Source organism: Montipora foliosa, chromosome 4, assembly GCF_036669935.1.
Source record: "Montipora foliosa isolate CH-2021 chromosome 4, ASM3666993v2, whole genome shotgun sequence".
Taxonomy (NCBI): Eukaryota; Metazoa; Cnidaria; class Anthozoa; order Scleractinia; family Acroporidae; genus Montipora; species Montipora foliosa.
Window position 1 is genome coordinate 21550702 of NC_090872.1, and position 14425 is coordinate 21565126.

Genomic DNA, 14425 nt, shown 5'->3' on the forward strand with positions numbered 1-14425 from the left:
TTATTTTCACATGTGGAAAAGGCTTATACAGCCAATCAGAATGGCATACAGCTATTTCACTTGTGGAAGTATAACCAATCAACGATAGCGTAAAGGCGTTTCCATGCCAATCACTTGTGCATCTCGTGCAAATCGTACTTTGTTATTGAATTAAATTAAATTTGCATTTGGTTCTATTGTTAGTGAGTTGTTTCTAATTTGCGTTCAGAAAACTATTTTAATGAAAATTCTCGTCTTATGTGTAATAAACGACATAGAAAGTGCTTTGTACGGGGTTTTATTCACTCATTGTTTGTGTCAAAAACCTTCACTCGCTTGTTCCTCGCTCGTTCGGGTTTTTGACGCAAACAACTCATGAATAAAACCCAGTACGCCGCACTTTCTATGACGTAAAATGAGGTTAAACGAAGTTTAACCAAGTAAACAACTAGGAGCGACTGCAGCCATTTGGTCAGTGGTTGTAGTATACTGGCGCATGCGTGGAATACCTCGTGCTTTGGGCTGTATCGCTTATTTATCAGTGTGGCGGGAAGTAGGAGCATTGTGTGTGGAGCGTTAAGCGTTTTTTTTTTTTTTTTTTTTTCCTCCCTCCCCACCCTCTGCTTTCCACTGTGTATCAGTGTGACGGGTGCCCATTCTTCTCGGGGGCGTGGGGGCTCCAGGGAGGTTTGCAGGGGCATTGCCATGTGCTTTGGCTTGAGTTGTTGCTTTTCCCTCCCTCCCATGTTTTAGGGTAAGTATACATTCCACATACTGGTCTCAGTGAGGATGTGTTGACGGGTGCTGTGGGAGGTGGACTGTGGCTCGGTTGCCATGGTGACCTCCTTGCTGCCCTTACTGCACCAGTAAATTGGTGCAGTGTGTTAATTTGATATTCACCGCTGAAAATTATACTAAAACAGTTATTTGCCTCAGGCTCAGCGAATATTGGGGAATATTTACCTCTACTACGTCTCTGTAAATATTCAACAATCATTCACTTCGCCTTTGGTGAATGATTGTTAAATAGTATCGTGACCCACAGTTAAAAATTCATAACCCGCCCCATTTAGTCTTTTTAAGCCATAGAAAAAAACCCTAAATGAAAAACTGAAATAAAATCTTAGAGTTGAATGGTCCAACTGGATTAAATAAACACCCACCCAGATTTTACAGTTCAAGTGAACTAAATTTTATATAAACACAATCCTCCCTTATAAAAAACAAAAAAAGCTATTCCCAACCCACTACTCAAAAAAAAAAATACAATTAAATGTCAATCAAGAACTACACTTAGTCAAAGTATTGATCTTACAACATTTGCAACAAACGAGCTTATGTGTACAAGTATCGTTAGGAGCGAAAACTCGACGTAACCTGGAAAAGTAGAATGATTTCAACTTTGATATTAGATTGAGACATTAAATCTGGAGGTAAGGCATTTCTTACAAAGAATGAATTTCTGAAGAGGGATATTTTAGCATTGACTTTAAGGAAAAGCCCAGAGGCACTACAGTGTGAGCACACAGTATAAATGGAGACATATCTATCAAGGCAGGTATTAATATACCATAATTTACATTTAAGATATTCTAGCCACTAGTTAAAAGGTATTAAATTCCTCTTGAAACTAAACAGTCTGTCCTTGTATGATAGTTTATTGTTCTTGCATATGAAGCGTGAAGCATGCCTTTCTCTACCTCTATCATTGGCAATGGTGTTTGCAGAGCCCAAACGTGGAAGCATGATTACTACCAGTTATAACTTTATTATATCTCTCAGCTGCTCCCTCTCCCAAAAATAGATTATTAGCAAGACTGTCTCTTATGCTTTTTATCTCTTCCCTTTCTCTTTGCAGAGCCCAAACATGGAAGCATGATGTCCACCAGTTATAACTTTATTATATCTCTCAGCTGCTCCCTCTCCCAAAAATAGATTATTAGCAAGACTGTCTCTTATGCTTTTTATCTCTTCCCTTTCTCTTCACGTTCTTGTTCAATGGTGTAAATCCTTGAGAGGATGATTGTCATTGGGGTGACATCTTCCTTGAAGAGCTCCATGGCATTAGCAAATTTGTTCTTGATATTTCTCTTGCGTGTTGCCGCATGCAAAAGTGTTACTAAAAGAAAAAGTGAAAAAAAAAACCTTTGATGTATGTCTTACAACACATTTGAGATGAGGTCTTTCAGTGATTAATACTTAATTAGTTATCTCATCAATATTACTCCTCTGATTTCTGTATGGTTAATTATTAACAAGGAATATTGCCAGCCTTCTTCTCTGAAAATTTTCCTGGTCAACAGGTTAATAAATGTAACCAAATTTTCTAAATGAAGTATCAGGACATATCACTCATCATGGGTTTTGGGTATTAAATGCAGGTTTGGTGCCATGGAAACCAAAGACTTTGGTTGCCAAAATAGACACAAACCCTTCTTGGAACAATGCTGCCTACAATTTCAAGGTTTGGTACAGGCAGGTGGTTTGCAGCCAGTCTCTAGAGACATAACAATGCTGCAATGTACAGTTGCTGGGTTTCTCATCAACCAACATGTGATGATGGATCTAAAAATCACCTAGAGTCTTTAAAATTAAGGCAGGACATTTACAAGGAAGGCTGCCCCTTGGTGTGCTAGGTTTAAGGTTTAACTGTGAAACAAGATTCGAAGTTAGAGTTAATTTGAGCACTGAAATTGCCTTCACTAGAAAAGACAAACATTCCTGGGTAAAGGAGGTGTAGTAGCCCTTGTAAGGTTGTACAATAAAAATGATTTGCCACGGAACCGAAAGGATGAGACTAAACAACGGAAGTGTTGTATTGTGTCAAATCTTGGTTTGCATCCATGTGATGAAACGGCCATGTTGATGTACGAAACAACAGAAAATGGCCCCACAAGTTTTGCATAAATTATACTAAAGTCAAATACCCAAAAGACATTTTACTGCAGATGCAAACCATCAATAGACAGTCTAACATTTGACATAAGGACATTCCATGATTTAGACATGATGTTCAAGTGCTACTGTGACAGAAAGAAAAAAGCAATTTTTATTTTTCTTTGGATTTCAAAACTATGTTACTTGAACAGTAACTAAACGAAGTCTTAAGCCTTGATTTCAAAAAGACACCTGTTTATTTTAACGGTAATTTTCCTGTATGATGGCCCACCATTGCTAACTTTGAAATCTTGAGAGAGCTGGATCAAGGAGAAAATGACATAAAAGACTTGATAGCTTAAGAATGCAATGCGTGTGTACGCTGCACGGAAGTTTCAGGCTTTCAGACTTCTAAACTTGTGTTTTGCAGATATAATTAGCTGCGTTTACACGCTGAAATTTTAAACTGGTGAGTCAATGACCTCACTTTTCCCTAGATCCTACCCTCTGAGGTCCAATCAGTCAGTTTTGAACATGAGTAATGGCGGACAGTGAAATCCAAAACTTACACTCAAGTAAACAGCCTTTGGAAAAAAATCAAAGCTTAAAACTTTGCCAGTCAAATGTTGAGCAATCACACTTTCAAAATCTGAAGGAAACAAAGAAGTGATTTTTTGATCAGATTTTGTAGCACTTTAAATTTTTGTGATCTGCAACCTTGTGCTTTTTTCTCCAGTCAACCTTTCAGCTTTGAGTTACCGGTAGTTTTTTTAAATAAATCTTCCAGAAAACACAAGAAACAATGACAAAGACTTACAATACAATAGAAGTTTCAACAATACCAGTGAAAGAATAAACAGCTTACGAAAGCTGTTTGACTACCCCTTGGGGTCCTAGGTGTGATACATGTACCATTGAACATACCTGCCACAGGCACTGTGACTCCCCAAACAAATGCAAGAATGGATCCCAGCGCATAAACACCAAGCACAGCCAGGCCAAAAACAGCACCAGGGACCAAGAAAGGGTATTGTTGCTTCATCTGTGCAAGTTTCGGCTCATGACTTTGTGCAACACCAAACATGATTAAGGTTACAGCAAATACAACAGAACCAATCAAAAGATCCTTTGGATGTATGACCCTGAAAGCAAATGGATAATTTGAGGAATTAAATTTTTAAACTGAATTATCAAATGCCAGCTTCTTTTGAGGAGAATTAAGGATTTCTGAAAACACTTTATATTAAATTTGCATTAAATTTTGTCTGATTAAAATTCATTTATATTTCACGAGGGTGTTGAGCCCCAGGACAAATGTCATCTGTAAATCTGGTACATTTTAAGTACCAAGAAAGTGTCTAAATATATATAACATATATAATTATATAATATATCAGTTTAACATGTTAAAAACTGAAGGGCTTTAGTTTGCTTTAGTCATTAGTCGAGTGTTAATAATAATTTATTGGAGTACCCCGGGCACGAGAGAACCAAGCAGAAATCAGGGTTTTTTCGCCATTTGAAAAAAATTGCCGGACTGCCAGTCATTTAGTAATTTCAAAACCTTGTCTGACTGACAGTCACATAGGCACAGCATTTATGTCTTTATCGAAGAAGCATTGTGCATCTAAATTTCCAGATAGCCATTTTAGCCATTTAACAGGAAAAGGAGGCATTGTGTAGTTGAGTACTAGTGCACGGGCCTCACAATTACTTAGAATCTCCAGGTTCAAGTTCCGCGGTGGCCACGTAGGGTTTGTGGGGGGAGGGGGTTTAAGTGGGTTGTCCCTGGCCCAGGTAAACCAACAAGCCAACAGGACCACCTCCTGCCTGTTGAGATTCTGAAACATATGTTGTGTTTATTTGTATTGTTTGCTTCATTGGCCCTAACCCTCCCCCCCCCCCCCCCTTCCTTCTCTGAGATAAGCAGTCAGTTAAGTACAAACTGCTGCTTCAATCAGTTTTGTCTTCTCTTTGCAGAAAGGAAAGGAAAGGAAAGGAACTTATTAATTTAAGTGTCTAGTAGTTCTAGCGCTGGAGCACTAATTGGGGACACTGAAAACTGAAATTAACAATAAAAGCAAATCAAGTCAAACATTGGTTTTTGCTGAGAGGGGAAGCCAGAGTACCCAGAGAAAACTTCTTGATGCAGAGTAGAGAACCAACAAACTCAATCCACATATGATGCCGAGCCTGAGAATCGAACCCAGGCCACATTGGTGGGAGGCGAGTGCTCTCACCACTGCGCCATCCCTGCACCCCGAAATCCTGTATTAAGCATATAACAATACACGTTATTTCAGTTACAGTAAAACCGGTTGTTCATTTGGGCGCCACTTTGCGATTTTGTGACGCAATGGTTGTGTTTTGATTGGCAGTTTGCTCCCAGGAAGTTAAAAATTCAAATTTCAACTTGCTGCCAAGTGCTTAGGTTCCCAGAGTCAGGTATTTGGACCTGTTCAAAACAACCTTGAACTTCATTTTTTAAAATATTACAAATTTACGGCATAATAACTCTACATTGGGTAGGATTCGCGAGGTTATGCAAAAAGCAATTTTAAATGACAAATTCACAATGTATCGCCACGATAATTGCTTGCAAACCTTGAAATATTGCAAGTTCTGTGAAGTCAATTGAAAACTGTTCGTGTTGTCTCAAATATGCCTTCATGGAGCACAAAACTCAAACGAATTGTGAAATATCAGTTCAACACCACGATTTTTTAGCATTAAGTGCAACTGGTTTTCCGTGAAAATATGAAAGTTATCAATTCCAAAACGACTACAGAGAAGGTGTACAAAGTAATTACAGTTTGAGGCATACCATTGGACTTCAAAAGAGGGCAGCAAGAGTAATCCTGAATGCACCTTTCAACTCAAGATCCGTAGACTTGTTTAATACACCTAATTGCATTCCTTTTTATAGGGAGTCGCACATAAATCAATGTGCACTCATTTTTACAAGAGACTTAAAGGAAACACTCCTAATTACCTGAATTAAATTTTAGTTGTTAATTCTAGCACGCATATGAGGAACACAAGATATTTAAATTTAAATTTACTTTGTCCTAGATAATTTTATAGTTATGCTATGGAGGGTGGTCGTTCTTTTACAGTTCGTTCTATTAGGGATTGGAACTCTCTACCAAGATCTCTGAGAGTTTTGGACAGTTACTCATGCTTTAAAAAAAGCCTTTTTAAGAAATTTTAAGTTACTCAGAAAAAGGACTTGAGTTTCTAACTTTTGACGATATTGTATGTATCTTTATTCTTTACCTTTATCATTTTTAATGTCTTTCTGCTTTTGTTTGGTAGAACTAGTGTAAGTATTTTTAATTTTTCGAGGGCCACTGGGTCATCAGTTGTTAATTAAAACTGTCATATGCTACCCTCGTGAAATAAAGTCCCTATTCTATTCTATTCTATTCTATATGTAAGTTGCAAAATTGCCAATTAAAAACTCAATGTTGCGTGACAACATTGTGAAGTGGCGGTGTCTGACATTTGCAGACAAATAGCTCTGATAAACAGTATTTAATTAAGTCTAAGAACCCATTTTAAAATGGTTAGCTTTCAATTATTGAAAGCGAACCGTTTTAAAATGGGTTCTTAGACTTAAATACTGTTTATCAGCGCTATTTGAAATGGGTGTTTAGACTTAAAATACTGTTTATCAGTGCTATTTGCCTGCAGTCTGCAGTCTGCAAATGTTGGACACCAGCGAAATGGCACGCAAACGAAAAACCGGTTTCACTGTAATTATTGATTTCAGATTTATACAGTGTCCCAAATTAGTGCTCTAGCGCCGGAATGACTAGACACTTTCATAAATAAAGTTCCTTTCCTTTCAAGCTGAATACCCCGCCACATCTATTGTATAGGAGGTTTTCACGTGACGTCATCGCAGCCATGTTGGTGGATGAAAACAAAAGATCTCTCGTTAGCTTCTTTTGTTCATCCACCAGAAGTCGTACATTTCCCTGTTGTTCTTGGTGTCTCTAGAGGTTGGTTAAAAACGTCCTACTGTGACGCGTTCATCAGAGAACGCCGCTGAACTAACAAAGGCGACAGGGTATTCAGCAGTTCCCTCAATAAGAGAGCGTAAATTTGTCTGCATTCTGACTCTTTAGATTCAGTTCTTCACCACCACCTTATTCAAACAGCAATGGTGCGACATTTCGGGGTACATGTATTCTTCAATCATACTTACCCAACCAAAATGAAAGTAACAATGACAATCAGGAAGTAGTTAGTTTGATAGTAGATGAGGTTATTAATCATCCTGTTTTCCATTCTCTCCAAGTCATTCAATGTCGGAGCTGTAAACTGTGCATCAGTGAGGAAGTCTTGAAGAGACCGAAGAGGTGGAAACGCAACTGCCGCCATGTTGATTTGCGTGACACTATAATAATAATAATCATAATCATAATCATAATCATAATCATAATCATAATCATAATCATAATAATCATAATCATAATCATAATCATAATAATAACTTTATTTAAACTGAAAAAGACCGATCAGCAAAACCAAAAGACTTGCTGGTATAAACCGGTGATCAGAGTAACACTAAAGTAATACTTTTCCAAATGGTCTGGATAGCACAAGTGTTACTAATATTGAAAAAAATACAACCACACTTTTGAATTTTCGGAACATGTTTCGATGTTTCAAACATCATCTTCAGCCATAGTGAGTGTAACATTAAAATTTTTACAAGATAATTCGTATATATATAACTATCAATACAATGATTCTTTGTAGATTAAATGTTCGTTACAAGTACGTAAAATTCAAACGAACCAACAATATTATAGAGAACACAACTGACATAACGGTAAAAGTTTATAAATATACGAATTATCTTGTAAAAATTTTAATGTTACACTCACTATGGCTGAAGATGATGTTTGAAACATCGAAACATGTTCCGAAAATTCAAAAGTGTGGTTGTATTTTTTAAAATATAAAGTAATACTAAAGTAACAACACTAAAAGTATCGAGTAACACTGAAGAGGTATAAACCGACACAACCCGTTTACCGATTTTACCTGGCCTCAAATTAGCTCCCCCAGTGATCTTGTTTGTACAACCATTTCTGACGTCATGTCTAATATGCAAAACTGCTGTCAGCTATATATTTCTGTTATGATTTTGCTTTGGGATCGATATAAAAGTGTGAGATGTCGTCCAATCAAAATCGAGTAACTTGCGAAGCCAAGAAGCCCGAGGACTCTGGGTACGAGATTGCATTGAGGACGGAAATAGCTTTCTATCCAGCCATTAGATTAGGATTAGAATTCAGAAATACCGTTGGACGATGGGCGCCTGGGAACTGATATTCCCTAAACCGGGAGGCGGGAACGAAATTGGATGACACCATGCAAGGCAACTTTAGCCTCACCTCCTGCCCGTTGGACGATGGGCGCCTCGGAACTGATATTCCCTAAACCGGGAGGCGGGAACGAAATTGGATGACACCATGCAAGGCAACTTTAGCCTCACCTCCTGCCCGAAATAACGGTAGGCTATTTCAACATGTGCGGGATAATTCCCGCATTGATTGGATTTCATTCGGGAATCGGGAACCATCATATATATCCCGGGACAGCGGGAAAAAAAGCGCGGGAACCTGTCACACGTCTGAGCAAATAAAGGAGAATAAAGCAATGTCGTTTATTATTTTGTCTCGTTCAGAACAACGCACCATGCTTATCTGCGTTGGTGGTTTTAACGGGATTCGAACTCATGACCTTTGCGATGCCGGTCTCATCTCTCTCTATCAACAGAGATACGAAGCCATTCAGTTGGGAGTAGGTCAATTTGTTGTGAAGGACCAAGAGAAAATGAGGGGACAGAGATGGAGGCTCCCGGTCCAGCCCTTGGGATATGTCATGTCCACGAAAGTTATTTTTAGACGAGCGGAAGTCTTCCGAGACGTCCGCATGCAGGCCAACCTCGGTCCGATGTTTGAAAGAAAATATATATTCATCAGCCTTCAACGTGCGCCATCATTTTCTCTTTTCACTAAGAACCTGAGAGCGAGGCAAGACTGCATGCGGACGTCTCAGAAGACAGACCTCCGCTAGAACAAAGACTTCCGCTCGTCTAAAAATAACTTTCGTGGACTTAACATATCCCGGCCAACGCCTTGTGCCTCCCTCTCCGTTCCCTTATTTTCTCTTGGAAGGACTCGATGAATGCACCTGCCTGAGTTTTTCAGAAGTCTATACGAGACAATTGCTTTAATTGTCCGATCTAAATCACTTTACTCTTTTATCCATAACCTGCACGAGCATGAAGTGGAAAAGGTGTGCAGTTGCACGTTGTTTTTTTTCTTTGCTGCGCAAAAGAGGCATGACGTAGAGTTGAGGAAAATGCTCAACTCGTCACTGTGTTGGAGGCGTCATGCAGTGACCTCTTTTGAAATCTTACAGTAGGGTACTGAAACTAGACGTTATTTTGCTTGTATTCATTTTGTTTTCCCAACTCAGATTATGTCGATACTCAGGAGATTTGATCCTTTGTTTTCTTCATTAAAACGTTTGTTTAAAGGAATGCATGCACTCTTTAATAAGCAAGACAAAGGATCAAATCTCCTGAGAATCATCACATGATCTGTATTGGCAAAACAATGTACAAGCGAATATTAAAGGCCTATTGGTATCAGCTGCCATGACATCGGTAGTTAAAGGACACTGTTATTCAATCACTACTTTTGTTAATTATTTTGTAAGTGAGTTAACAATGTTCCGAAACATAGCGATGTGTCATCCCTTCTATTTATGTATTATTTTTTCTAATAGCTGTTAATATTTGTTGTCCTAGGAAAGTTTGTTCTACAATCATGGTCCGAACAAAAGGCAACAAATATCTTATTTTGCTGATGATGGCCCTGTTAGCCGGCTAGTGACTCCATGTCATTGATAGCAAATATTAAAAACTACGGTACGGGAATGAACTTGCGAAGTTTGGAATGCACGGACTCCAAGAAAGATGGGCAACTAACATGCTCATATTTGTTGTGACTAAAGAATAGATTCTATCAAAGAAAAAAAAAACACATAATTACCCTAGTAACTCAAAAACGACAAGCTAATGGTTGAAGATTGGTTAAGGTTAGACACAACAACGATTTAGTTGTGTGAAACAAAACGTTTTCCTTCTATCTGATCTTTTACCGTGACGATAACCATATTTCGAGAACAACTCGTAGTCGAAAAGAGGACGGTGACGACTCTAAAAAGTAGGCCCGCATTGCGTACGTGTGACAGTGCAGTAACTTGATACAACGCTTTATTCCATAACTGTCAACTGAGCTGCGTTTTGCTTTCCAGAGATTCAAGTTGTCTTTGCGCAATATGTAGCTCTAAAGTACACAATAATGTTTCGGTATCGTAAATCATTGTAGTGCTATGGTAGATGTCTCAGGTAAATAGCCCGCGAGAAGACATGTAGTTACTCTTAGAATACTAAACCCACAAAGATTGAAGGAAATCGAAGGGAGTCGAGAAGTATTAGCTATCAAGACCACAAGTTTAAACGTGCACTTTGCACATCTGACAGCTTTCCACGACTAAAGTTCAGTTAAGTTCACTAAAGTTCTTCCCTGTCCGGCGGGGTCAGTATCTGGATAGGAGACCTCAAAATATACGACTTGGCGTCAGAAACATAGGACGGAAAATTCTATTTTAACGCTAAAAAATGTGAACTGAGCAAGGTACAGAATTTGCTAGCCTGCTTTATGCAAAACAAATATTGATGCAAAATTTAAAAAATATTGATACACAGTTTTTAGGAAGAGCAGAAGGAAGTTTTTAGGAAGTGTCGGCCGAGAATTAAAAAGTCGCCATCAGCAACAATATTTGCGCCACGAAAACAACATAAATTTCCTGCCGCGAATATAAAAGCTTACCATCATCGAAAAACATTTTTGCTACGTTCAATTTTTCTATTGTACTTTTTTTTGGCTGCTCAAGTAAATTGAAAGTGACTCGTCGATTTGTGTGTTACCACCAACTCAAGAAACAAAGGATACATCTAACAAAATGGCAGCAAGACACCGGGTTTTTGTTTTTTCTTTTAAGTGTTATTAAGTTCGACAATAAATGTGCGAATTCAACACAAAGATCACGATAGCAGGTGTAACTCTCGAAGTTGACCATTGTTTCTGCTAAGTCACTCTCCCAGACGAGATTATTTATCACCAGGTAATTCCATCGTTTTTTAAATAGAAGCTGCTTTGTTATTCATCAGCGTCCACAAATTCTTGCCGGTTTTGGAGCTCATTTGTTGAAATTCAACCACGCTTCCAAGACCTGTTTATTTTCATGATTTATGCACGCGCTGCGGGCCTATTTTCCACCACGGACTTTATTAAACTCACTCTTAGAAACAGGTGACATAAAGTGCACTACCACAAAAATACAACGAGCTTGAGGATCATCCACTGTAAGTAGTTAGATTCAAAGCACGTACTTAAATCGGAAGTCTATAATTTCAATTGTAAATTTTTTCTATTCTGACCACAGCAAAGCACAACTGATAACAATGAGCGGAACAATTAGTGGATTTCTTAGAGGACCTTAGAGGGAATGATCTTAAGCCCTGGCTACACGTTCAAACATTGTTATAAAATATTTGTTGGATCAACAATGTTAGAACGTGTAGCATGCATATTTGATGACGTTTGTTCAACATTTTTGTGTGGAGAATGTTATGATTTCGATCAAACATTTTCTCCAATATACAACAGATGTTGAAGCGTGTAGCCGCCCAATATTGTATTGCAAAGACTAAAGTGAGGCGTTTCCAACTATTTTACTAGTATGACGGTATACACATTGTTAGAAGGGTTCTTATAACAATGTTGGGACGTGTTTTTTCTAACAAAGTTACATCGTGTAGCCGGGGCTTTAGAGACAGGTTTTTTTTGGGTGGGGGGTGTCCTTTCTCTTCCTTGTTTAGCTGCAACTATGGGCGGCTTACCATTTGGCAGAACAGACCGGACATTTGGAAGGACTTACTTGACAGCACATTCAAATTAACACACTTGGAGGATGATAATTCTCCAGAAGAATGCGACGGATGATCATGCAAGTGTTCCTTCAAATTGTTGCATTTTCTTCGCAAACTGATGGGTCTGGTCGGCCAGTTCTGACAAAAGAATCGCGCCCTATGTCGATTTGCTTCAAAAGTCCTGAGTACCTAAACAGCACTTTTTCTCGGATCGTCTCCGATCCTTTCCCAAGCCCTCAGAAATATCTCAACACTGGGTTTAGATGCGCCACAACTCGAACAAAAGGTGCTATAAGTCACAACACTCCCATGTTCTAGCTAACAAAATTCTTAGGTGATCGACTTAAATTTTTAATAGAAATCATTGTTCATTTTAAAATCTACATACACAGGAAATTCTGCAGTTTCTGTTAAGTCCCTCAGTTTTTCCTGTTTAAAGAATCAAATTCAAATAATTTCACGAGCTTTCCATGAAAATTCATGATACAGTCTTTCTTCAAGAAAATTTCAAGTTCTTATGCGAGGCCAGAAAAACGGAATTGAGGAGGGTGGTTTCTTTTCTTATTTTGTTGCAACAGTGACAGGTTTCGGGGTAAAAACATAACACTGAAATAGAGATGAAGAGGGTATATTTCATGGTGGTAAGCCACGCCAATCACAGTTATGTTTGATAATATGTAGTTTGTAATAAACTCAATTACATGTATGACATTTAGACTTCTTGGTCTTGTAATTGGGCCAATGTCCCCCTCACATTTCATTTGTAGAGGCAGGGACAAATAATGAATTTAACGGGTATCAGCTTGGCAGAAGCAACCACCAGCACGGTAACCTTTGCTTCATTGAAAAAGTCCATATATTTTGAGGATTTTTTTCCCAAAACACGCCCCTTTTATCTTCCTTATTTGTACAAACCTAAGCTACTGGTCATTGTAAAATGGGACCCGGCAATTATTTGTTGTAATCAAGACTGACGATTCAGGACCTACATGAAATGTATGAAAGAGAAATTTTTAAAAGGTGTTAATTCACTTAAGTCCAGAAATGCACCCGCAATTTAAATTCGATCAAAAACACGAAATGTCCCTTTAGATCCAAGTATATTTGCTACCTATTTCTAGCAATAAGGTAAGGGTTAGCTTTTTTTTTTTGCTAAGGATAAATGCAGCTATTTGTCTTAAGTCGAGGGCCGGAGTTGCTAGTATTCCCAGATGTGAGTGTTGATGAAGATGGCCGGGGAGGAGAGCATGGGGACACTTCGTTACCGTTGCCTAGCCTTTGCACATCCGCCTCCTCCCCTGGAAAAAAAAACAGGTGACAACATAAAATGGGACCATTTTCAAGTTTTAGCAAATGGTAGCTCTGTTTTGCACCGTAAAATTAAGGAAACTTTATTAACACGTGACCTTAAACCAGCGTTAAACGAAAACGTTGGCAGTGAAAAACTGTGGCTTTATTAAACGGTCAGTTTTCACTGCTATCTATTTATCTTACTATTTTTATCTTATTCTCTTTAGTTACCAGTCTTCTTAATTTTATATATATCATATTTGAAATTGTTCAACCGTCACTTTTGAAGATGTATGTTGTAGCATACGAAACGTCAAGTCCAAAGTAAAATGCATTTTATCATTATGTCAACTGATTATGTTTGTAGCCACTGTTTGTTTTATGTTTTTGATTAAGTTGAAATGGCCAAAGTACAAGAATATTTAGGGTAAAACTTTCACAAGATTGCTACTCCGAGTGGGGGCAGGTCCCAGCGGGTGTCCCCCAGGGGACCAAGCTGGGTCCCTGGTTGTTTACAATTATGATAAATGACCTCCAAGTTGACTGTGTCGACCTTTGGAAATACGTAGACGACACGACAATCACTGTCTTGGTAAGCAACACCGATAGGAAACCCGAGTATCTCGATATGCGCAGAACGTATGCGCAATAACAATAGCAGGCACCGTCCTTAACCGGTGTGTCAACCGGTGTGGCTCTGGCTAGTCGCCAGGGTGGTTCCTAGGCTCTCCTTTTTTTTGCTCGTGAAACTCTCGACAAACTCCCGTCAACTCTCGCTCTCGTTTGGCCAACTGTCATCGACTCTCAAGAGTTTCAGTTCTCGTCAACTCTCATCAACTCTCACTTTCGTTTGGCCAGGGCTTAAGAAACCGAAGAAGATCTGTGCTGGGTCCCGATGTCCGAGGGAAATCTTCCCGCACATGTTTAAGTAGGTTAGGGTAGGGTCTGTATTAAAGTCGTTGGCATATGAAGCTAGTGATCACGTCACCTAACTTCATATACTTGGAGAGCAAGACTGGCTGTTACGGCTGAGGCTAGAATATTTTTCCAATATTCCGTCAGGCCCAGACTGACTTCTTCAACTTACTCCCTGAAGAAGTCAGGCCGTGCCTGACGAAATACGAAAAATATACTACCCCCTCGTTTTCCCTCTCGTGTTATCGTTGTTAGGCCATTCTTGGAGGTTCGTTTCCATTGGTTTCCATTCAATCCGGCGAATAACGTAGTTCCTGTATTGTTACCCAATCAGCTCCCTGA

At 38.9% G+C, this 14425-nt stretch overlaps 1 protein-coding gene across 1 annotated transcript; it reads right to left on the reverse strand.

Moving 5' to 3' along the window:
- Positions 1–1619: 1619 nt before the first annotated feature.
- On the reverse strand, positions 1620–8049 carry LOC138000262 (PRA1 family protein 3-like). The gene is made up of 4 exons (XM_068846544.1): positions 7912–8049; positions 7067–7258; positions 3781–3998; positions 1620–2098 (listed from the first exon to the last, which is right to left on the reverse strand). The coding sequence occupies exons 2-4, from the start codon at positions 7240–7242 to the stop codon at positions 1944–1946; spliced, it is 549 nt and encodes a 182-aa protein (XP_068702645.1). The 5' UTR covers positions 7243–7258; positions 7912–8049; the 3' UTR covers positions 1620–1943.
- Positions 8050–14425: the final 6376 nt, after the last annotated feature.